The sequence below is a fragment of the Oncorhynchus masou genome, chromosome 17 (assembly GCF_036934945.1).
Source record: "Oncorhynchus masou masou isolate Uvic2021 chromosome 17, UVic_Omas_1.1, whole genome shotgun sequence".
Taxonomy (NCBI): Eukaryota; Metazoa; Chordata; class Actinopteri; order Salmoniformes; family Salmonidae; genus Oncorhynchus; species Oncorhynchus masou.
In genome coordinates, this window is record NC_088228.1 from 11356714 (window position 1) to 11381869 (window position 25156).

Sequence of the window (25156 nt, forward strand, 5' to 3'; positions counted from 1 at the left end):
GGCCCCGAGGACTGGAATTGCCCACCCCATAAGCTTAGGTCTCTGTATGGTGGAAATCTTTGTTTATCAAGTATGCTCTATAACCCATTGAGTTGTATGTATAGTTATAGTTATAGTTATATTATAGTGATAATTATAGGTATTGTGATAGTGATAGTTCTACTTATATTATAGTTATAGTTGTATTTACAGTTATAATAGTCAAGCAGACATCCGAACAGAGAAGAGTGCTACCAGATCCAGATATAGTGCCCGCTCATTGGTGTGCCGATTCCCAGACCTATCCGACCTCCAAGCAGCTATGTTGGAGGAAAGAATGAAGCTCATGGAGTTTAATGACCTACGATTTCAGCTAGAGCAAGATCACAACCTTGACATAGAGTGTCGACACATAGCAGCTCACCAGAGAAGCTCAGCGACAACAGGAAGAAGCTCAGCATCGACAGAAGGAAGCTCAACAGGCCCGAGAAGCAATAGCTACACAACTGAACAGGCATCTACAGAAGGTAGCTGATGTGCTAGAGCTAGCCAAGCTCGTCATATAATTTCTTAAAGAAAAGGATGAAGATGTTGTTGCAGCCAGACCCCAAATGACTCAGTCAGATGAGCCCCCTCACCAGCACCGTCTGATGAATCATATGGCAGCTTTGTGTCTGACTCACTGACAAAACCACAAAACACCAACCTAGGAGATAGAGGCAGGGCCTATGAAGACTCACATCATCTTCTCCCTGCCTACCTGAGGCACTGAGGCTCACGTGGTTCTGCACCCTGCTCCAGCTCCCGTGGTTCTGCGCCCTACTCAAGCTCTCGTGGTTCTGCACCCTGCTCCAGCTCCCATGGTTCTGCACCCTGCTCCAGCTCCCGTGGTTCTGCACCCTGCTCCAGCTCCCATGGTTCTGCACCATGCTCCAGCTCCCATGGTTCTGCACCATGCTCCAGCTCCCATGGTTCTGCACCCTGCTCCAGTTCCCGTGGTTCTGCACCCTACTCCAGCTCCCAGGGTTCTGCACCCTGCTCCAGCTCCCGTGGTTCCTCACCCAGCTCCAGTTCCCGTGGCTCCATACCCTGGACCAGCATCTGCAGCGTAACATCCTGTACCAGGATTTGCACCATACCCTGTTCCAGGTGAACCCTACATACCTGCGGGGCAAAGCATGACTTATTCAGCTCCAGCAGCACCAGGCTTCTATCCAGGCTTAGGCGTGTCCTATCCCAATCCAGCAGCACCATAACATGCCCTGGGACAGATGGCACCCTACCCAGAGCCTGCTCCGCCACCTATCACAGATCAGCTGATTGCCTCATCATACGGCATGCTGAAGCCGTCATTGCCTACTTCGAGAGTGGTAGAGAGAGTGACTTTGCCATATTCAAGATGGCCCTAGATGACCTGTTGAGCAGTCACAGACACCTAAATGAGTGGTATAAGTATAAAGTGCTCCTGGCCCACCTGAAACTACAGAGTGCAGTCCTGCTCGCTAGTGCCTATATGCACGACCTGTTACCTTACATTTCCAGCCCGCAGGACAAGTATGGTCAGCTCCGCCAACTCGTCCAGTGTGAGCTAGCACCATCCTAAACTACCCCGCTGCCAGGTTCGGAGATGTAGAAGCCTTTGACTCCTTTGTCCTGTCTATCCGCTCACTGATAGGCATGCTCAGGACCCTTGAGCGGTAGAACCGCTATGAGCTCAGATCCCACATCGACTGGCTCTTGAGCAAGAGGCCACAGAGCTTCCGGGATGAATTCGTTGAGTACTGCTTTGATCGCGGCATCCTCAGAACTGGCACGGACCAGACATACACCCTGCACCATTTGGCAGTCTGGTTGTAGAAGAAGTCCCGGGCTAAGCGCATATCAGGGTCGCAGCCCTCTATCAATGTGATATGTGTAAGCCATTCAAGGTTGACCACCGTGCCTTCACGAGACAGAAGGAGAAATCTGCTTCAATCCTCTTCAACGCAAGTGAAGTACCAAACCTCAAGGAGCCTGCTCAATCGAAGGAGAAATCCAAACCCAAACCATACTGTCCCCACGGTGACAATAAAGAACACTTTCTCAACTCATGTGAAGAGTTCAAGAAGCTAAACACAGGACAGATAATCAAGTGTATAAAGAATGTAAAAATGTGTTAGAAGTGTGGACAAATCCACAAAGCTCATGTTTGCACCCTCAGACAATCCTGCAAGACATGTAAACAGCAGCACCTAACGATACTTCATGACGCCATTCAGGAAAACAAGAAAAGCGTTCTCATGGTGAGTGTCCCTACGACCAAGGTATACCTGAACAGACCCAATCAATTGCTGAAAGTCGTGAAAGTCTTACGATTCCTGGAAACATACGCCGTGCTCAACGATGGCTCAAAGCGTAGCATCGTCCTGTCACAGGCTGTTCAACAAATAAACCTCACTTCTGAGCCTGAGTCCCTCACCCTCAGGACAGGTCGACAAGCCCTTGTGCAACAGCAAGGTGCCTCAGTTACCCTTGATGTGTCCCCCCTGCTCAAACCTTTTAAGAAGTATCGGATATGGCAGGCATTCACCGCAGACAACCTAGGCCTTTCCGAACACTCCTGCCCAGTAGCAGCTCTCCAGAGGCGATATGACCACCTCCGTAAGCTTTGCTTGCCACTGGTGGACCAGGCTCAACCTCCGCTGCTGATTGGTTCAGACATGCCTCACCTCCTGATACCCATACAGCCAGTGTGTACTTTGGCAGATCAATACCATTCCCTATGTGAGTGAAAAGTTGGCGCCTCAATTGAAACAAGACCAGCAAGCCATGAATCCAGACATCCACCTCTAGTATAGAACTTGATGGCATTCAGCACTACGCTACACCCCTGCTTCGTAGAGGCAATGATGCAACGCTAGACGCTCCAAAGGAAGCTGTACTGTCAAGACACCGTAGCACCCAAAACGCTTTGAGGTGTACTGCCAGGAGATAAAGAAGCTGCAGACGGCAGGAAACGTGTCACTGGTGCCACCCAAAATAGCTGAACAATCTACAGAGTCCTGGTTTATACCCCCGCCATATTGTGTATCACAATGGAAAGGATAGGATTGTGTTTAACTGTTTGCTGTAACATAAAGGACAGTCGCTCAATGACCTTCTCCTCCCTATTACAGAGGAGCCAATGCAATGTAACATTGGTGAAAAAGAGGAAACTGACATACTATATGCATGTCCTGTGGTAACAACTGTACTTGAAAGACCAAGCAATAAATACATGTGTTTGGTGAAGGTTGAAGTGAAAGAGGTGGCCGCCCTGCTTGATTCTGGCAGTATGTTAACCTTGGTTGTAGCGAATTTAGTGCCGACTCATAAACTGGATTTAAACAGGACGTCAGTGTTACGTGCATTCATGGTGATACCCGCCCGTACCCCACAGCCGTAGTGAGCATACAAACTGAGGATGGCTTGCTGGATTATGAATTCGGTGTGGTCCCGACGATGCCGTACAATGTAATACTGGATAGATACTTTCCTAACTTTGCGAGGTTAGGCCAAAAGAACAGCATATTTGAGAATCCAAAACCCCTGATCAAGCAGGCAGTAGCATCTTGCCCTCAACCAAAGCCAAGAAAATAGAAGGTCTCCAGGGGCCAGTCTCACCGGTGCTAGTATGGGAGGATGAGGAATAATAGGCAGATACCGTCCATAATGAGCAGCCCAGTACTAGTGGAGCCGGGGTTGATTTGGCGCCAGAGGGCACAGAGAGGGACTATCTAGAACCAACAGGCCTGGCCGGCTCCCTGAATAACTTTGGTATGGCCCAGATCCAGGATCCAACCCTGCAGCAAGCCAGAACCGATGTGCAGGTCGTAGATGGTACCCCCATAAATGATGACACGATGTCTAATAGTTTCCCCCACTTCATCATGGAAAAGTGTTTGGTGTACAGAGTGGCCAAACTAGGGGTCGATGTAGTGGAACAGTTGTTGGTCTCCACCTGGTGCTCATGGGCACATTTTGAGGGGGACACTGTGGTATTGATATACACCGATAAATGATTTTGAGGAGGTTTCACTGGCCAGGGATTCAGGCTGAAGTGGCTAGACATTGTGGGGAGTGCCCCGAGTGCCAGTTAACAGCTCCCCAACCAGCTGTTAGAAGCCCGTTTGTGCCACTCCCCATAATTTGAAATGCCATTTGAGAGGATAGCAATGGATATAGTGGGCCAGCTTCCCAAATCCACCAGAGGGCACAAATACATTCTTGTCATCCTAGATCATGCCAAACATTACCCAGAAGCCATTCCCTTTCTGACTATGACTTCCAAAAATATCGGAATTAGTGCTCCTGTTCACCAGGGTAGGGATTCCGAAAGAGATACTTACTGACCAGGGGACACCCTTTATGTCCCGCCTTATGGTGGACCTTTGTAAGTTGTGGCGGGTGAAGCAGTTGAGGATATCGGTTTACCATCCTCAGACGGAAGGGCTGATTGAGAGATTCAACCACACCCTGAAGTCAATGCTCAGGAAGGTAATCGATAAGGATGGGAAAAACTGGGATTTCATGTTGCTGTATCAGATGTTGGAGAGGTTCCCCAAGCATAGCTGGGGTTTTCACACTTTATGTGAAAAAGTGGTTTATGGGAGGCACCTCCTGGTTTATGGGAGGCACCCCCGGGGAATCTTAGACATTGCAGGGGAAACCTGGGAGCACCTGTCCACCCCCTATACTAGTGTTATAGAGCACGTTACGGCCATGCAAGACAGGATAGCCACAGTCACACCCATAATAAAAGAGCACATGAGGCAAGCATAAGAGTACCAGCAACACACTTATAACCGGCAGTCTACCCTGAGGGAGGTTACTGGGAAATTCCCCTGAAACCCAGAGGCAAAGAAAAGACAGCATTTGCAACCCCTGACGGTTTGTTTCAATACACCGTCATGCCATTCGGCTTGCACTGGGCCCCAGCCACCTTTCAACGGCTAATGGACCAAGTGGCGAAGTGTTACGTGAGGTTAGAGGAAGCCGAGGATCTTGGATACACCGCGGGAAGAAGATTAATCAAACCCCAACTGAAGAAGGTCGAAGCAATTAGAGGATGGCCGAGACCAGTAAATAAGAAGCAGTTTCGAGCCTTCCTAGGGTTGACAGGTTACTACCAGCGATTCGTCACAAATTATGACACAGTGGCCGCCACACTCACTTACATGACTAGCGGCAGAGGGCTAAACATGGTAAAATAGGGTGAAAAGGCCACAAAAGCATTTAGAACATTACAGGAGGTTGTCTGCTGTAATCCAGTGCTGGTGGTACCAAACTTTACAGGAGGCTCTCTGCTGTAATCCAGTGCTGGTGGTACCAAACTTTACAGGAGGCTCTCTGCTGTAATCCAGTGCTGGTGGTACCAAACTTTACAGGAGGCTCTCTGCTGTAATCCAGTGCTGGTGGTACCAAACTTTACAGAAGTCTCTCTGCTGTAATCCAGTGCTGGTGGTACCAAACTTTACAGGAGGCTCTCTGCTGTAATCCAGTGCTGGTGGTACCAAACTTTAAAGGAGGCTCTCTGCTGTAATCCAGTGTTGGTGGTACCAAACTTTACAGGAGGCTCTCTGCTGTAATCCAGTGCTGGTGGTACCAAACTTTACAGGAGGCTCTCTGCTGTAATCCAGTGCTGGTGGTACCAAACTTTACAGGAGGCTCTCTGCTGTAATCCAGTGCTGGTGGTACCAAACTTTACAGGAGGCTCTCTGCTGTAATCCAGTGCTGGTGGTACCAAACTTTATAGGAGGTTGTCTGCTGTAATCCAGTGTTGGTGGTACCAGACGTTGAGTGCGAGTTCGTTGTTCAGACGGATGCCTCTAAGGTCGGTTTCGGAGCCGTGCTCTCCCAAGAGGTGGAAGGGGTGGAACACCCCATCCTGTCTTTAAGCAGGAAGCTGAAACCACGGGAGGCCAACCACACAGTTGTTGAGAAAGAAGCACAGGCAGTAAAGTGGGCTCCGGAAAGCCTGAAATATTACCTGATAGGGAGCCACTTCTCCTTCATCAGTCACCACGGCCCACTCACCTGGATGCATAGGGTTAAAGAGAAGAACGCTCGGGTGATGTGGTGGTTTTTGAGTCTCCAACCGTATCACGTTGACTTAAAACACAGAGCAGGGAAAGAAAGGGGAAATGTGGATGGGTTATCCCGCATGCACGCCTAGTTTGCTGCGGTAGCCCGACCTATGGGGTCGAAGCTAGGGTGGAGATGTGTGGCAAAGAAGGGGGCAGAGTGATAAATGGCAGATATGTGAGGGCGTAACTAATAAACGGGCTCTGCCCTCTCACAAAGGGATGGCCAGATTGTGAACTACAAAGCACAAAACGGCCACCCCTACAAGAACTACAGATCACAAAATGTCAGCCTGCAAAAACTACAATCCCCAGAAGCAAACACTCTCTGGTGTGATTTTGTGCACAATCTCCAAAACATCACCTATTCGATCAGTGTATAAATTCCAGAGGCATCATCCTCTAATTTAGTTCTATTATAGTTATAGTTCTATTATAGTTATAGTCCTAGTTTTATTTATGGTTATAGTTATAGTGATAATTATATTCTAGTTTTAGTTTTAGTTGTAGTGATAGTGATAATGATAGTTATAGTTATGTGTATAGTTATAGTTTTACATACTCATAGTTATATTATAGTTTTATGTAAAGTTATAGTTTGCAATTACACAATTATCCACATACTGGTTAAGTAAAGTGGAATGCGATGTTCGCACATTGCAGTCTAAACTGTGGTAGAAGTATCTGTGTGTGTGTGTGTGTGTGTGTGTGTGTGTGTGTGTGTGTGTGTGTGTGTGTGTGTGTGTGTGTGTGTGTGTGTGTGTGTGTGTGTGTGTGTGTTTGTGTGTGTGAGGTGTGTGTGTGAGCATGTGTGGGTGGGTGGGTGCATGCATGAATGTGTGGAACTGTGTGTGCTTCCTTGTTAGTCATCATCATCAGCTCCACACAGTGGAAGCAATGAGTTATGGGCAGTTTATGTGCAATTATAGTCTTAAGAATAAAATGATGATTTGTCAGACAACTCTTAACTTCAAAGGTTAACTGGAATTGACTGGAATTTCAGATCTGGACAAACAAAAGCCAATGTGTCTTATGAAAGCCATAAAACAACCTTTCACAGTATTACAGACAAATAGAACTATCTTAAAATGTGTCTTTAAAAATATTCTGGATTGTATGCCTTTGCCATTGACGAAACATGCTATCATTGAGCACTATTCACTTTTAGGTTTATTATCATTTACCAACATTAACTCTTAGGTTGTCCCAAAAATTGTGGACTGGACCAATATAGTATTTTCAATGCTTAAGGGGGTGCTCTAGTTAATATTGCTACACGTAGGGGGGCTCAGACTTGTTATTGGAGTGGCCAGCACAGCCAGGCACCCTCATGGTTCAATGGTTCAATCCCCTTTCCACATATGACCTCTGTCTTTTTAATATCTCAATGTAGACATCAAGCTGCAACTGCAGAGTACAGACTATGGTAGCCTCCTGACCACTGGGAACGAGCAACTGACTGTGAAGGAGAACATTCTGAACAAGTTCCGCTGCCTACACACTAACTCCCTGCAGCCGCTACATCATGTAGGAGTGTTGCCTGTCTTGTCTGTCTGCCTGTCTTGTTTACCTGACTTCCTGCCTGCCTGCGTCTCTACACCTTCCTTGACTACATCACTGTCACAACCTCACGTCTGTCTGTCTCCTTGCCTCTGGTAGGCAGGCTATCTTTGGCTTCCTGTCTCGTCCGTCTGTGTCTGTCTGCCTGCCTGTGTCTCTACCCCTTCCATCACTAAGTACATGTATGCTAGTAACCTTATAGCATCAAATTTACTACTAATTTTGATTCACCTCTCCTTCCTCTTTCTGCTATCTGGCTGTGATTGGGAGTCCCATAGGGAGGCACCTAATTGGTCCAGTGCCGTCAATGTAAATAAGTTATTTTGTTCTTAATTAACTAACTTGCCTAGTTAATAAAGGTTAAATGTAAAAAATATATATAAACTCAGCAAAAAAAGAAACGTCCCTTTTTCAGGACCCTGTCTTTCAAAGATAATTCATAAAAATCCAAATAACTTCACAGATCTTCATTGTAAAGGGTTTAAACACTGTTTCCCATGCTTGTTCAATGAACCATAAACAATTAATGAACATGCACATGTGGAACGGTCGTTAAGACACTAACAGCTTACAGACGGTAAGCAATTAAGGTCACAGTTCTGAAAATTTAGGACACTAAAGAGGCCTTTCTACTGACTCTGAAAAACACCAAAAGAAATATGCCCAGGGTCCCTGCTCATCTGCGTGAACTTGCCTTAGGCATGCTGCAAGGAGGCATGAGGACTGCAGACGTGGCCAGGGCAATAAATTGCAATGTCCATACTATGAGACGCCTAAGACAGCGCTACAGGGAGACAGGAAGGACAGCTGATCGTCCTCACAGTGGCAGACCACGTGTAACAACACCTGCACAGGATCAGTACATCCGAACATCACACCTGCGGGACAGGTACAGGATGGCAACAACAACTGCACGAGTTACACTGGGAATGCACAATCCCTCTATCAGTGCTCAGACTGTGCGCAACAGGCTGAGAGAGGCTGGACTGAGGGCTTGTAGGCCTGTTGTAAGGCAGGTCCTCACCAGACATCACCGGCAACAACGTCGCCTATGCGCACAAACCCACCATTGCTGGACCAGACAGGACTGGACCAGACAGGAATGGCAAAAAGTGCTCTTCACTGACGAGTCACGGTTTTGTCTCACCGGGGGTGATGGTCGGATTCGCGTTTATCGTCGAAGGAATGAGCATTACACCGAGGCCTGTACTCTGGAGCTGGATCGATTTGGAGGTGGAGGGTCCTTCATGGTCTGGGGCGGTGTGACACAGCATCATCGGACTGAGCTTGGTGTCATTGCAGGTAATCTCAATGCTGTGCGTTACAGGGAAGACATCCTCCTCCCTCATGTGGTACCCTTCCTGCAGGCTCATCCTGACATGACCCTCCCGCATGACAATGCCACCAGCCATTCTGCTTGTTCTGTGCGTGATTTCCTGCAAGGCAGGAATGTCAGTGTTCTGCCATGGCCAGCAAAGAGCCCGGGTCTCAATCCCATTGAGTATGTCTGGGACCTGTTGGATCGGTGGGTGATGGCTAGGGCCATTCCCCCCAGAAATGTCCAGGAACTTGCAGGTGCTTTGGTGGAAGAGTGGGGTAACATCTCACAGCAAGAACGGGCAAATCTGGTGCAGTCCATGAGGAGGAGATGCACTGCAGTACTTAATGCAGCTGATGGCCACACGAGATATTGACTGTTACTTTTGATTTTGACCCCCCCTTTGTTCAGGGACACATTATTCCATTTCTGTTCGCCACATGTCTGTGCAACTTGTTCAGTCTCAGTTGTTGAATCTTGTTATGTTCATACAAATATTTACACATGTTAAGTTTGCTGAAAATAAACGCAGTAGACAGTTAGAGGATGTTTCTTTTTTTGCTGAGTTTAAATCTGGCCATCATTGAATCTTCTCTGGTGTTACATTGAAACGCGACTACATTCCTTCCACGGTCCTACGGAGCTCAGTTAGTAAAGAATGGCGCTTGCATCGCCAGGATAGTGGGTTTAATTCATGGGACCACCCATACATAACAAATGTATACAAGCATAACTATAATTTGGATAAAGGTGTCTGCTAAATGGCATATATTACTATAAAACATGTAGGTATTTAGATTCAGTGCTCCTGTTTGGTTTGATATTCAACCCGCAGGAATAGAGGACATTTTAAATGAGCTGCCTACACTACTTACACCTTACTATTCACTAGCTTCGTTAAAGCTCAATAGTTGGTATGAAGGTATTCAAACCACAGGAGGTTGGTGGCACCTTAATTTGGGAGAACGGGCTCGGGCTAATGACTGGTTTCCAGGTGTCTGATGCCATTCCATTTGCTTCGTTCCAGCCATTATTATGAGCCGTCCTCGCCTCAGCAGCCTCCTGAGATTCAAACAATACATTAGCAATGCTGAATTTTTCAAATGTATCCTTACGTTCCCCCTTCATTGAGGTCATCACTGATTTGTACGTGATTGGATAAATGAAGTCAAGATTTCCATTATATCACGTACACCCATCAAACCGTAGCAGATAAATTGTTAAAATCAGGGAATGCAGTAGGAAAGAAGGGACGGAAGCATTTTAAATGAATTGGAACTAGGCCCACACTCCCCCCGTCTGTCCTTGTCTCCATGCTACAGCTACATGATTGAGAACGTGGTGCTGTTGATCACCGGTGTCCTGAAGAAGATCTGCTGCCAAGGTGCCTCCCACTGGGAATGTTTGACCAGATTGGCAGCAGTTGGCATCGACCGCACCCCCGCTGAGCTCTACTGTGCCATCCTGGTGGACATATACATACATACATACTTGCATACATACATACATACATACATACATACATACATACATACATACATACATACATACATACATACATACATACATACATACATACATACATACACGCACCTCAAAGTAGTTCTGGGTCAGAGCGTAGCACTTAGCGCTCTCCAGGTAACGTTTGTCCTGGTAGCAATGTTCTGCCTCTTTAGCCAGGACTATGTACATACATACATACATACATGCATACATACATACATACATACATACACACACACACACACACACACACACACACACACACACACACACACACACACACATATATATATATATTACCCCGAGCCTGTTCTCACAAATGAAGGTGCCACCAACCTCCTGTGGTTTGAATATATATATACAGTGTCAGCCACCAATTGTGCAAGTTCTCCCACTTAAAAAGATGAGAGAGGCCTGTAATTTTCATCATAGGTACACTTCAACTATGACAGACAAAATTAGATTTTTTTTCTCCAGAAAATCACATTGTAGGATTTTTAATGAATTTATTTGCAAATTATGGTGGAAAATAATTATTTGGTCAATAACAAACAAGCAAGATTTCTGGCTCTCACAGACCTGTAACTTCTTCTTTAAGAGGGTCCTCTATCCTCCACTCGTTACCTGTATTAATGGCACCTGTTTGAACTTGTTATCAGTATAAAAGACACCTGTCCACAACCTCAAACAGTCACACTCCAAACTCCACTATGGCCAAGACCAAAGAGCTGTCAAAGGACACCAGAAACAAAATTGTAGACCTGCACCAGGCTGGGAAGACTGATATATCCCACCCCTAACACTGTAATCAAGGGTGGTCCATGTTTTCCTACAACAACATTCAACAGAGTAGTCAACTGCCGGGAATGGACATCACAGATAAGGAGCAACTAAGGATTCTAGCTTTAAAGTAAAGAGAGTATTTAATCAATGAAAAAATGAAAAAAGTTATCCTTCAAGTGTCAACTGGCTAGAGGGTACACAAGAAACTGGTGGAAGATATTTATCTTATCTGGCAGCAATTGTTTTGCCTGAGTACCAGATCTGTTTGTGCAGTCTCCTCCATTGCTGTCATTGTCATGCCATGACAGCAATGGAGTTGGCAAGACAGCACAAAATGATCTGGGACTCAGGCTAATTGTTAGGTGGCCCATCTGAACCCTACTGACAATGTGACAGGTCCTTTATGACCCTAACATGCACTAGAAAGGGTCCATGGTGGTCTCAAAGTCACAAACGTTGTCATCTGTCCCTAGCACTTCTGGATTTCATTATGCACGGCCTCAAAATCAAATCAAAGCCGATTTGTCATCCGTCGAATGCAACTGGTGTAGACTTTACAGTGAAATGCTTACGAGCCCTTCCCAACAACGCAGAATAGAAACACTAGAGGAGTAGAACTAAATACACCAGAATGGAGCTCCAGTACCAGATCAATGTGGAGCTCCATACAGGGAGTACCAGTACCAGATCAATGAGGAGCTATATAAACGGAGTAGCAGCACCAGATCAATTAGGAGCTATATACAGGGAAAACCAGCACCAGATCAATGTGGAGCTCCATACAGGGAGGACCAGAACCAGATCAATGTTGAGCTCCATACAGGGAGTACCAGAACCAGATCAATGTGGAGATATACAGTATACAGGGAGTACCAGTACCAGATCAATGAGGAGCTATATACAGGGAGTACCAGAAGCAGATCAATGTGGAGATATATACAAGGAGTACCAGTACCAGATCAATGTGGAGCTCCATACAGGAAGTACCAGTACCAGATCAATGTGAAGCTTTTTACAGGGAGTACCAGTACCAGATCAACGTAGAGCTATATACAGGGAGTACCAGTACCAGATCAACGAGGAGCTATATACAGGGAGTACCAGTACCAGAAAAATGTGGAGCTATAGACAGGGAGTACCAGTACCAGGCCAATGTAGAGCTATATACAGGGAGTACCAGTACAGATCAATGAGGTACGAGGTATTTGAGGTAGATATGTACATGATGGCAGAGTAAATGAGAATAGATAATAATAAGAGTAAAATAAAAACAGAGTAGCAACAGCAAATGATGAGTGTAAAAGTGAGTGTGTAATGTGTATGTATGTGTGTTTGTGTTGTGTCGGTATGCGTGTGTGTGTGTGTGCATATGCAGCGTATGTGAATGTGTTGGGGTTTTGTGTGTCACCAATTTGTAAGTCGCTCTGGATAAGAGCGTCTGCTAAATGACTTAAATGTAAATGTAAATGTGTGGATGTGTCACAAGTCGGCCTGTTGGTCCTGTTGACACAGAGGTTCCTCCTCTTCACCAGTAGAGGGCGTCTCCTCTCACACCTACAGGACTAGCGCAGATCCAGTACAGATCTGTCTGAAGAATTGACACAGGATGGAAAAAAGTCACGAGGATTGTCAAATATACAATATGATATGACAACATGGGTATCCAAACGTGGTTCTGGGAAGCTGCAGTATGTCAGGCTTTGGTTTCAGCCCAGCTTTGGCACACTTGATACAGACTCATGATGGCTGTCGGAGCAGAGTATCACATTCTAAGGAAAAACAATTGCAATGTTATGGAATTATCCAGGACTACTGTGCTTGTATAATTTCTACACTATTTTGTGACTAAATCATGCATTATTGTGGATGCTATGTGCTTTTGTAACTCAAATCATCCATAATAATTAATGATTTTAAGGCAGAAATAATCAATAGGTACATTGCATTAAGTACAGCACATAAAATCAAGGAAGAGAAAGAACACAAAACGCACAAAGCAATCAATATTCATGCTGTCATTTCAGATTTACCTCAAAATCCACAAAATGTTCCTTCTGGGGATTCATGATCTATAGGGAGCATAGAAAAGAACATCACTAAAAGTCCCATATCATATTAATTTGCATTTTTCATTATATTCAGGGCTGGAAATTAGGAGGAAGTGAAAGTGAAATGATTATTGGCCTGTAAAAATGTTCTTTTCAAGGTGAATTCAAGGATTTTACATTTATGGATCCCCAAAGACATATTTTCACACCCCCAAAAAATCACCATAATAGTGTGAATATTTCTGTATATCTGACCTGCATCATCAGATGACACACACAGTTGAGAGCCAGTCCATTTCTGCCTGAGATAGAGCCTTGTAGAGGAGTGGCTATCGTCGTGCTTTATCTGCAGGTGTAACTCACCCCTCTCTGCTACCAGTTGTCTGGTGATGAGGAAGCTGTAGCCATCAAATTACAGACAATTTAGAATGATTGTTTTTTTAAATGGAAAATAAATACTGAATGTTAACAGAGAAGTAGTTATCTTATTCAATTCAAAACATGTAACAGAAACACTTCATAATAACATTCATTAATACGCTATTAATAAATAATAACATAAGGAATGTGTTAATGTCTTGCTGGAAAGAAAAGCCATTTTTTAAATCCCCAAATCTACACACAAACCCTTTAGACAAGCTTAAAAACGCAGTGAAACCCCCCAGATTCAATGTTGAATTCACTCATTTGAAATGTCTCATTTGCAAATGCCAGTAGTCATAATGTAGGAACTCATTGTCTCCTCTTTCAAAATGTATCAACAGTTACTGTCCATTCTTCACTGAAAAACAGTCAGTCATCCCTGTCCGAATGGAGAACAAACTTCAGGAATAAGTCAAATCACAAATCCAATCAAAAACCATAGATATCTTACTGTGTAGTAGAATGAGAGCTATGAAGATGAAGAGAGTCATAATCCAAGCTGAGACATGGCCACATAGCAGGGGTGGGCAACTCCAGTCCTCAAAGGCCTGATTGGTGCCACATAGCAGGGGTGGGCAACTCCAGTCCTCAAAGGCCTGATTGGTGCCACATAGCAGGGGTGGGCAACTCCAGTCCTCAAAGGCCTGATTGGTGCCACATAGCAGGGATGGGCAACTCCAGTCCTCAAAGGCCTGATTGGTGCCACATAGCAGGGATGGGCAACTCCAGTCCTCAAAGGCCTGATTGGTGCCACATAGCAGGGATGGGCAACTCCAGTCCTCAAAGGCCTGATTGGTGCTACATAGCAGGGGTGGGCAACTCCAGTCCTCAAAGGTCTAATTGGTGCCACATAGCAGGGGTGGGCAACTCCAGTCCTCAAAGGCCTGATTGGCGCCACATAGCAGGGGTGGGCAACTCCAGTCCTCAAAGGCCTGATTGGTGCTACATAGCAGGGGTGGGCACCTCCAGTCCTCAAAGGCCTGATTGGTGCCACATAGCAGGGGTGGGCACCTCCTGTCCTCAAAGGCCTGATTGGTGCCACATAGCAGGGGTGGGCAACTCCAGTCCTCAAAGGCCTGATTGGTGCCACATAGCAGGGGTGGGCAACTCCAGTCCTCAAAGGCCTGCTACATAGCAGGGGTGGGCAACTCCAGTCCTCAAAGGCCTGATTGGTGCCACATAGCAGGGGTGGGCAACTCCAGTCCTCAAAGGCCTGATTGGTGCCACATAGCAGGGGTGGGCAACTCCAGTCCTCAAAGGTCTAATTGGCGCCATATCACAGGGGTGGGCAACTCCAGTCCTCAAAGGCCTGATTGGTGCCACATAGCAGGGGTGGGCAACTCCAGTCCTCAAAGGCCTGATTGGTGCCACATAGCAGGGGTGGGCAACTCCAGTCCTCAAAGGCCTGATTGGTGCCACATAGCAGGGGTGGGCAACTCCAGTCCTCAAAGGCCTGATTGGTGCCACATAGCAGGGGTGGGCAACTCCAGTCCTCAAAGGCCTGATTGGCGCCACATAGCAGGGGTGGGCAACTCCAGTCCTCAAAGGCCTGATTGGTGCCACATAGCAGGGGTGGGCAACTCCAGTCCTCAAAGGCCTGATTGGTGCCACATAGCAGGGGTGGGCACCTCCAGTCCTCAAAGGCCTGATTGGTGCCACATAGCAGGGGTGGGCAACTCCAGTCCTCAAAGGCCTGATTGGTGCCACATAGCAGGGGTGGGCAACTCCAGTCCTCAAAGGCCTGATTGGTGCCACATAGCAGGGGTGGGCAACTCCAGTCCTCAAAGGCCTGATTGGCGCCACATAGCAGGGGTGGGCAACTCCAGTCCTCAAAGGCCTGATTGGTGCCACATAGCAGGGGTGGGCAACTCCAGTCCTCAAAGGCCTGATTGGTGCCACATAGCAGGGGTGGGCACCTCCAGTCCTCAAAGGCCTGATTGGTGCCACATAGCAGGGGTGGGCACCTCCAGTCCTCAAAGGCCTGATTGGTGCCACATAGCAGGGGTGGGCACCTCCAGTCCTCAAAGGCCTGATTGGCGCCACATAGCATTCTCAAGTCACTGCAGCAGCCCTGGCTTCCAAGACTCCACATGTAAGTACAGTAGTTGGACTGAAGAACAGTCCCTTTTCTCACAAAGGCAATGAATGGCCATGCTTGTGCCTGCTCCTGTTTCCACAGTGACCAGCACTACTCACAGTATCCAATCAGGAAATACCTTCCAGCCTGTAGCTACAAACATCCACTGAGCCAGTCACTTGACACAACATTACCCCCCACTCCCCTCAATGCAAAGACACTCTAGGGTATATAAACCGGCCTATGGATAAAGCAGGGTTCCTTCCAGACAGAAAAGCACAACTCACATTTGGGATTTTAAAGTTTTATGTTTGTTGCTTTTTAGTGAGAATCGACAATGTTATGGCAACCTGGTTGTCATATTGTTGCATATACAATAGATGTATGTTCTGTCACCCAAATGTTCTATGCAGCCTTATATCCCACCCCTAACACTGTAATCAAGGGTGGTCCATGTTTTTATATTATGATGGGAGTGTACATAACGGTAATTTTCATTAATCCTATAGCCTATGGGCTCTATTGCGTCTCTATTACGGCACGATGATATCCACCAGTTTATTGTTGGGGTCAGATTTGGTTAAGCTTCCAAGTGAGTAATTATGGTGCGACAGATGGCTTCACAAACAGCCAGCCAGAGAAAATGGGGGTGTGACTGTTTATGTGATGCTATATATGGAAGTCAGCAGAAGCTAAAGAAGAAGAGGGACAAGAGAGACATCTAGTGTCTTTGTCTAGCCTCTGCTCTTAGGTAGTAGACCTTCAAATAGAATAACGACTTTCAAAAGAGTTAAATAATACATACATCTAATATACAGCATATAAATAATTATATACTATGGTAATGGAATAAAAATAACAAAAAATGTCATTATTGCTGAAATAGCACATGTATTTTTAGTCCTTCATATATATGTTGTTGACAAAGGAGAAATAGGGTGTAAGAGGAAGTCATAAAATGTGATAAACCATTTACAGTAGGGCTACACCCTCAACTCAAGCACAGAGCACCACCTTTCCACGCTGCTGTATCGGTCGCTTCCACCCACTGAGATACACATCCACCACGCCTGCTCTTCACGTCAGTCCGCAACGTCAGATTGTGCGTGTTGCTCTGTGTCGGTGGGCGTAGGTTTGACCGGCTTTTCAGAGGCAGACACAATGAGCCCTCGGATGATGTAAAGCATGCATGTGGGGCTGGAGGCACGGGCACGTTTTGGCAGTATAGTTTTTTGCTTTTGTTTTATATAATTTCGAGCACACATATCGACAAGACTTTGTGACGGTATAGGGATAGCTGGAAAAGTCGGTTCAACGAGTTCGTCTGACATAACGAAGTCGAAATCTCTGGCTCGTCCCCTTCGAAAACAAAACAACATTTTACAAAGGACTTGCTAAAGTCAACGACATAAAACAAGAATGTCGATGGTTGCGTATTCAGATTACTTAGCCGCCGAATGTCTGATGTCGATCTCTAGCGGTCCCGTCCTACACCGACCCACCCCGGTTGTCCCCGCCGCCCAGCCCCCTCCCCAGGCCGTTCATCCTGGGGAGCCCGAAGGGTCGAACGAGGACAGGGAGGTGCGCGAGACGCTGAGACTCGAAGGGGCCAACATGATGACGGTGGCCGGGATCCTCACGGACCTCCACGGCAAGTTCCGGTCCATGTCGGCCTACTCGGAGAGCAGCAACTCCTCATGTGGGGAGAGCGGCTACACCACGTTGTCTGACTCAACTACCCCAACCATGACCCCCTCTGCTACTCCAATTCCTGGACAGTACAATGCTACTCAACAGCAGTGGGGAGGAGGGACGCCTCGGTCCCCAGTAAAGCGACATCAGTGCATTTACGACGGCTGTGACCGAGTTTATGGAAAATCATCTCATCTGAAAGCCCATATCAGAACCCATACAGGTACAATTATATAGCTGGCTGTTATATAGCTTAAACTGTTAAAAAAATAGGGAATTAGCTATAGTCTCTACAAATATCATTTTATTATGCAATTTGATTCAGAACTTCAAGTTTGTCCATACTAACTAAGCACTCCCCCCTTTGTGAGTCACTCCTATCTACAATTATCATATTTCTGCCTGAAGAAAAGTGTTTTTCTTCACAGGGATACACTGTCGATTGGGTGGGCGAGACGAGTCGTTTACCCGCGAGTTAGTAACGTTACAATACTCCCAGAACAAAAGGGGAAAAACTCAGATGGCTCATAACAAAGAAGTAATCGAACAAAAGAATGGGGCTGGACGAAAAATAGTCTGGTGACGAACATGCTGCAACTGGGTTGATTTGCATACGAAGTGAGTTCGAGATTAAATATAACATTCGGGGCATTTGCGCAGGTTCGGTGATTCTTTCAACTCAAAACAGACAAATCTTTTAATCCCACCTCGCATCAATGTGGCCATCGTGTAACAGTCACGTCTTTTTCGAAAACATCTTTCTTGAAATCAGCCATTGCTGCCATAGTTTTCCCAGTCGAAATGGTATGTTCAGCGCTGTAACTTTGTATACATGCATCAGGTGTCCACTGCCCAGGTGTCCGCACAGTGCGGGGGGGGGGGGGTGTTCAGGGTCAGTGATGGATTAGAACAGGAAAGCGTGCTGAATAGAACAAATCGTTAGGGAACGCCCACAAAACGGGGGTGAGTGGCTCATGGCTAGAAGGGTTTCGTCAAAAACGTCATAGTCCCGTTCACTACGACGAGAGTTTGCGTTTTTACAGTGGCGAGTTCTACAGCAGACTGAATTGGATGTGACTTCCACGGAATCACTTGCGAGCTAAAATTGGTATCCCTTCTTGCCATGACCAGTGAGTGGGAGTGTTGCAACACGAAGATCCGTTTTGCGGTCTTGAATATAGCTCCTGGCACCCCTTCGTCTGTCCTGGGTTGACTCCTATTAGCAATGTTACTCTATTGTATTAGGGCCACAAAATAGGCGTAGGAGGCTGGACATTGTGGATACCTTAATGCATTACAGTCTAGTCAACATAAAGGTTGTCCTCAACGGTGGAAACTCATTTATTCGCAAAAATTGATATAATGACCATCACATCGACGTAAACTTGTAGTCATGCGATATGCTGTGTGGTTGTCCCATTACGACTCGGGAAAGCATGCAGTTTATTCGGCTACAGATTGAATAAATTATGATGAACTTCACAGGCTGGTGAAAGTGCAAGGTGATGAGTTTGATGCTCTTTTCCAATAAATATAGAGGGTCTTATTCTAGTGACATGATGACCGATGCTAGGCTACCGTGTGACAAAAAAAAAAAAAATCTGCCTCTTATCCATATCATCGTCTAAGTAGCCTACCCTCACTGTATATGTGAGCTGTTGGCTAGAGCACACGTGTTAAGACCAGAGTGGGCACATTCGCTATATAACGCAACAGTTTTTGTGACAAATCCATCAGTAGAACTGAAAATGCGATGGAAAACCATTTACCTTGTATTTGGTGCATGGGAATTTAACCACACGTTATTATTATGTGCACTGCCTCATCACGCACTTACTTTTATTCGCAATAAATCAGTTTGTTGGTAACGCATCTCTGGTGTGAAAATGTTTTATGCTTATTTTAGAATATTCCCATGAAAACCGTCTTGGGAGCTCTATTGATCCTTTGTAGCTCAGTAGTGCACAGCGCTTGTAACGCCAGGGTAGTGGGTTCGATTCCTGGGACCACCCATAAGTTAAATGTATGCACGCATGACCTTAAGTCGCTTTGGATAAAAGTGTCTGCTAAATGGCATATACTATTGAGGCCATCTCCATTTTGAAGTCGTCAATTTTCTTCATCTACTACTTCTGAGTTGGCAAACAAACTGAAAGTGTGCACACTGCCACCTAGAGTGTGTTGTTTGAACAGATACAAGACCAAGGTTGTTGATTTACTGCCACCTACAGTTATGGAATGTTTCCTCACGAGTATAATTCACTGGCCGATCACCTGGTAACCTGGATGGAATTGATTCTATGTTATGCTATTCTTCCTTCACCCATAGGAAGTCCCAGCCATTTGACTACCTGTACCCCCGTTCATTGATTAGGTACCGGTACCCCCTGTATATAGCCCTGTTATTTTATTGTGTTATTCTTTAAAAACTTTAGTTTCCAAAAGGCTCATTAACAGCTTCTACCCTCAAGCCATAAGACTGCTGAACAATTAATCAAATGGCTACCCGGACTATTTGCATTACAATGCTGCTACTCTGTTTATTATCTATGCATAGTCACTTTACCTCTACCTACATGTACATATTACCTCAACGAACCTGTACCCCTGCACATTGACTCGGTACCGGTACACCCTGTATATAGCCTTGTTATTTTATTGTTACTTTTTTACTTTAGCTTTAGTAAATATTATTTTCTTAACTGCATTGTTGGTTAAGGGCCTGTAAGTAAGCATTTCATGGTAAGGTCTACAACTGTTGTATTTGGCGCATGTGACAAATAAAATTTGATTTGATGCTTCAAAATGGCGAAAGTCCTGAAATATGCGCTGCCCATGCTAAAACAGGCTTTTGGGCGCTAGAGTCCTCTATCTATCTCTATGGGATGTGTTGAGGGCGCCTTTCTAAGATGGCCACCCACTGTATGTTGGTGTTAGTCTGCCCTATGAGTGTCAATATCTATTGCTGTCAACGTTTTGCATTCACTTTTCAAAATGTCTCTCTTCAATATAAACCATGAGCAGAGTAGGTTTATAACGTAGGTTGATTTGGTGCATTAAATAGAGCAGATGGGTGGATGACCTTTTTGCGTTATAAAGAAAATGGATGCTGATAATATTATACACTTGGTGGGTATACAAGGGTCTAGCTTACTACCGACCCCTGCATATCTAGTGTTAGTGACTGGAACGAGCAGGGCAATATTTACCAGTCTGACATTTGTGTCACACTCAGTATGTTCATTTGAATGTCTCTCTTTCTGTCTCCCTTCATCAGGTGAACGACCCTTTCCCTGTACATGGCCCGACTGCCAGAAAAAATTTGCCCGTTCGGACGAGCTGGCTCGCCACACGCGCACACACACAGGCGAAAAGCGCTTCCTGTGCCCGCTGTGCGACAAGCGTTTCATGCGCAGCGACCACTTGATCAAGCACGCCCGCCGCCACCCCGACTTCCAGCCGTCCATGCTCGGCCGCAAGGCCTCGTCCCCTGGGGGACAGGGGGCGTCCAGCCCCGTCATGGGCCAGTAGAGTGCAGGGGTCAGTGGGTTCACTCCCACGTCTAGGGCTGGGGTCAGCAAGGGTAACAGGGAGTGGTCCTAACCAAAGGTCCTAACCAATCAGATCCACTAGCCAGGCCTGTCTGTCACAACTCCCCACACAACAGTATCTAGGTGGGGGCACGTTCACCACCCACCCCGACGGATGAAGATGACACCAGTCTCAACGCTCAACTAATACTCAAAACCTTTAACTGAAAAACAGTCACACATGCAGGGAATTCTCAATGTCTTCACTCCTCAGTCTCAGCACACGCATCAGCCAAATGTTTTCCTTCCTTTCTCGGCTTATTTTAGAGAGATGGTGCTCCATGTTTTTTTTTACTGTGGCTGTTTCCTTTCTTGCTAGCGCCATTTTGTGATATTTAACTAGAGGCGTAGAGAGGCTGAGGTCAACTAAAAGTGTAGCAGCTTTGCTGATGACATGTCCTCAGTTTCTAGAGGTTGCACATTCCATGCATTTTTGTCGTTGGAAATTAGTTGGCTTAGTTATATAAAAAAAAAAATGTTTTTGTAATATCGTATATACTGTATTATAATTTTAAATGCTGGTCAACTTAACTTTCAGTAATGATGATGAATGGTTTAAACCGCTGAAGACTAGCTGGTTACACACCATCCTTATTCATTCTAGATCAACTTTTCTTTTTTATTATCCATGAAACCTTGACGAATGATACACGTAATATCACGTCCGTTACGGATGCAAATGTATATAACCTTTAACCTATAACCTTTAACCTTCTATTGTAGAGAATATCGTGAACAAATATTAGAGGAAGTAATACTTGTGATGAATTGTAAGTCCTTATATTAGGGGTGACAGACTACACACTTGGATAGGATAGCGCTGCCTGTGAGTGAGCGTGTGTCTCTAATTACATTTTGTTAGAGAAAGAGAAGACACTTTCTACTGTTTCCACTTGTCTGTCCATCTAAATGGACATGATTACTTTATCTCAGTGAACAACACTTCAGGAAATTCAGAAAGCCTTAAACTATTTCAATACTTATTTTTGCACCATGTTTACAGTTTGAATCATTTCTACAGGTTTACGCCGACTCGTCGGCACATTACAAATACACATATGCAATATGCCACTTTTAACCAGAGGTTGCTTTTAATGCTAGCTACTTGGCTAATTTGTGTGATAGGTATTCACTGTGTTAATATGCTTCTACAATTGAACACTGTGGAATTTGATAAAGATACGCGTGATCTCATTATACTTATTATAACCAATGGTTAGGTTAGTCAGACACATTTGTCCAAGTGCTTTAGGAAAGTGCGATAAAGGATAGATTGGGGTTATTATGTGTTTGTTTTTTAACTGTTTCTTTGCTGAGCATAATGACTTGGTTCTATGTGTGTGGCTTTTCTCAGACACTATGCTCTCAGAGCCTTGTTATAAATGTAATTTCTTCCACAGAAAGCTTGAATTGCGTGACTAAGGCACCTCTCTCGTCATACAGTCCCTCCAATATTTTCCTTTTCTGTCTTTACTAACCAACTGACTTTAATTGATCATTCTTGCTGCATCATTTGGTCACTGTTAGTTCCATTGTAATGGGATGTACCTGTTTTCAACTTTTATGTTGAAACGCTTTTGCCATTTGTATACATTTTCACAAGTTCTTATCTGTTTACAGCTCTTGGTAACTGCTGGCAGTTATCGAACAAAAATGGACTACTTCAAACCAAGCCACAATATGACGTAGTGAAAGTGTTTGCTATGTTTTCAAATGAATTGAAAATGTCTTCATGGATGTCATCATTTTCCAAATGTATTTGTTTAATTTTCTGACAGCAAGTCTGCCTCGCGCCAAATTTAGGACTATTTCGCAAAGGGTAACAATTTACCTCGCAATGTTTGTGTAATACTTGTCTTCCCTTGGAAAGTAGTTGGACAAAAAGGGAATCCATTAAGAAACTCACCTTTTCTCATGAAACGCTTCTAAACTCAATCAAGCCTTAGGTTTGAACTTCCTGTGTTCTTCAAGTGAAAACTACACTCTGCCAGGGAAACAAACATCTCTTTAGTTGTCTTGTCTATATTCTGATGTATGCTCCGTGTACAGAGTTTTGACTGTGCTTAACACATTTTCCATAGTATATTCCGTACCTGTGGTGTTCAATAGTGCTGATCATCAATTTTTGCATCTCACAAGTGTTCAGTATGTATCACTACCCTTCATGTTGCACAATGCTACTTAGATCAGTTTAGTCTGGACCTACTGCGGTACATTTTGTAACACTTCATTACGGTGGTACCTACATAAGGACTTCATAACCCATTCATAACACATTCATAAGTAGTACATGAACATTGCATAAATGCTTATGTTAACAAGTTGATATTTCAGTTTTGTCACTATTTGCAGTTAACAAACATTTATTCAATATTCATTAACTGCTTAAATGTGTACTGTATGGGTTATAAAGTGCTTATGTAGGTTCCCTTCAGATAAAGTCACCAATAACTCAATTTACATTTTACAAACCACTAAATCTGGCTGGGGGGAGGGGGCATAACCATATCTCAAACAATTTAATTAATCACGCTGAACACCTTATAGGGCATACTATGCTAATTGTTTCCCACTGTACACTAATTAAACAAATCTACACAGCTGCATTGTTTGTATAAGAACCAATATTTTTAGAATTTTGTTAAGCCAAATTTTTACATCAATAACTCTTTTAAGAAACCTCTTATTTGAGCTTTGGTTACGTAGATAAGAGGACCTGTGGAACTAATTGAAAAAATGCTGCAACTTGTTCTTTGATATTTATACTCTCAGGTGTCTTTTAAACATTTCTTCCATAGTTCCTGTGCAACACCCAAGTGTAACCATTTATTGTTGCTATTATTTTAAGGATTAATTTATTACGATTTATAATTTGTGTGGTATAATTCATTTTTCCCATAGCTTATTATTTTGTGATATGGAACATATATACTAATAATTTGGTTCCATTGTTTGCTTGACACAGACTGCCAGTACTTTTTCATAATAAACAAAAACCTTAAGTTAAATGCTTTGTGTGTGTTATTTTCTTGTTAACAGGTGACTATCTGTATATAAATGTTGATTTATATTTGACATATCCACTTTTTTGTGAATATTGTTAAGTTGAAGGGAAGGTTGTCCGTCGATGGGTTTCAAAGTAAGGACAATTTAATCAATCCCTTGCAAAGAATAGTTCACCCAAAATACAAAATGACATGTTGGTTTCCTTACCCTGTAAGCAGTCTAAGGACAAGGTATGACCACAATCCTTGATTCATGATTTGGTTTGTTTACTTGACAACTGCAATATTTTTACCATCTGGCACAAATCCAATGCAAGTCGACGGTACCCGTGTAAGTACATTTTCGCGTCTCGTGTCCAAATGATCTATTCAGTAACTTCATTGAGCTTTTTAGATAATTTAGGATGACTTGTACATTTAAGATAGAAAAATGCTAATATCAGAACCATTGACCTGCGCTGGATTTGTGCCACAGAGGCAAAAAAAAGTTATCATTTGGAAACAGTGGCCAGGTAAACTAAACCAAAGCATGGATTGCTGTCATACCTTGTCCGTAGACTGCTCACATGGTAAGGAATCCAATATGTAATTTGGGTGAATTATCCCTATAAACTAATACAATCAGCTGGAATGTTTGCAGACGGCTAAAAGGCATCATTCTTTAATTAAGCAATAAGACATGAGGGGGTGTGGTATATGGCCATTATACCACGGCTAAGGGCTGTTCTTATGAACGACACAACGCGGCTAGCCTGGACACAGCCATTAGCCATGGTATAATGGCCATATACCACAAACCCCCGAGGTGCCTTATTGCTGTTATAAACTGGTTACCAAAGTAATTAGAGCAGTAAAAATACATGTGTTGTCATACCTGTGGTATACGGTCTGATATACCATGGCTGTCAGCCAATCAGCATTCAGGGCTCAAACCACCCAGTTTATAATCCTGATTATATAACGGATGGGTCTAATCCAGAATGCTGATGGGTTAAAACCGCATTCCAGTCGCTGTCTATTCCACAAATGACCCCCGGCTAAATCTATGACATTGAAATGCCTATTTACTCTGTTCCA

At 44.6% G+C, this 25156-nt stretch overlaps 1 protein-coding gene and 1 long non-coding RNA gene across 2 annotated transcripts; one reads left to right on the forward strand and one right to left on the reverse strand.

Moving 5' to 3' along the window:
• Nucleotides 1–12722: 12722 nt before the first annotated feature.
• LOC135558149 (uncharacterized) lies at nucleotides 12723–13665 on the reverse strand. The gene is made up of 3 exons (XR_010458314.1): nucleotides 13548–13665; nucleotides 13275–13313; nucleotides 12723–12832 (listed from the first exon to the last, which is right to left on the reverse strand). It is a non-coding gene; the product is annotated as an uncharacterized LOC135558149 (long non-coding RNA).
• A 3226-nt stretch (nucleotides 13666–16891) lies between these two features.
• LOC135558452 (Krueppel-like factor 9) lies at nucleotides 16892–24076 on the forward strand. Its single transcript, XM_064992260.1, has 2 exons — nucleotides 16892–17707; nucleotides 20762–24076. The coding sequence occupies exons 1-2, from the start codon at nucleotides 17212–17214 to the stop codon at nucleotides 21013–21015; spliced, it is 750 nt and encodes a 249-aa protein (XP_064848332.1). The 5' UTR covers nucleotides 16892–17211; the 3' UTR covers nucleotides 21016–24076.
• Nucleotides 24077–25156: the final 1080 nt, after the last annotated feature.

Coding starts and splice junctions, on each gene's coding strand:
- LOC135558452 (XM_064992260.1), top strand. CDS start 17,212: ATGTCGATGGTTGCGTATTCAGATTACTTAGCCGCCGAATGTCTGATG. Junction 17,708..20,761: donor CCATATCAGAACCCATACAG/GTACAATTATAT, acceptor TCCCTTCATCAG/GTGAACGACCCTTTCCCTGT.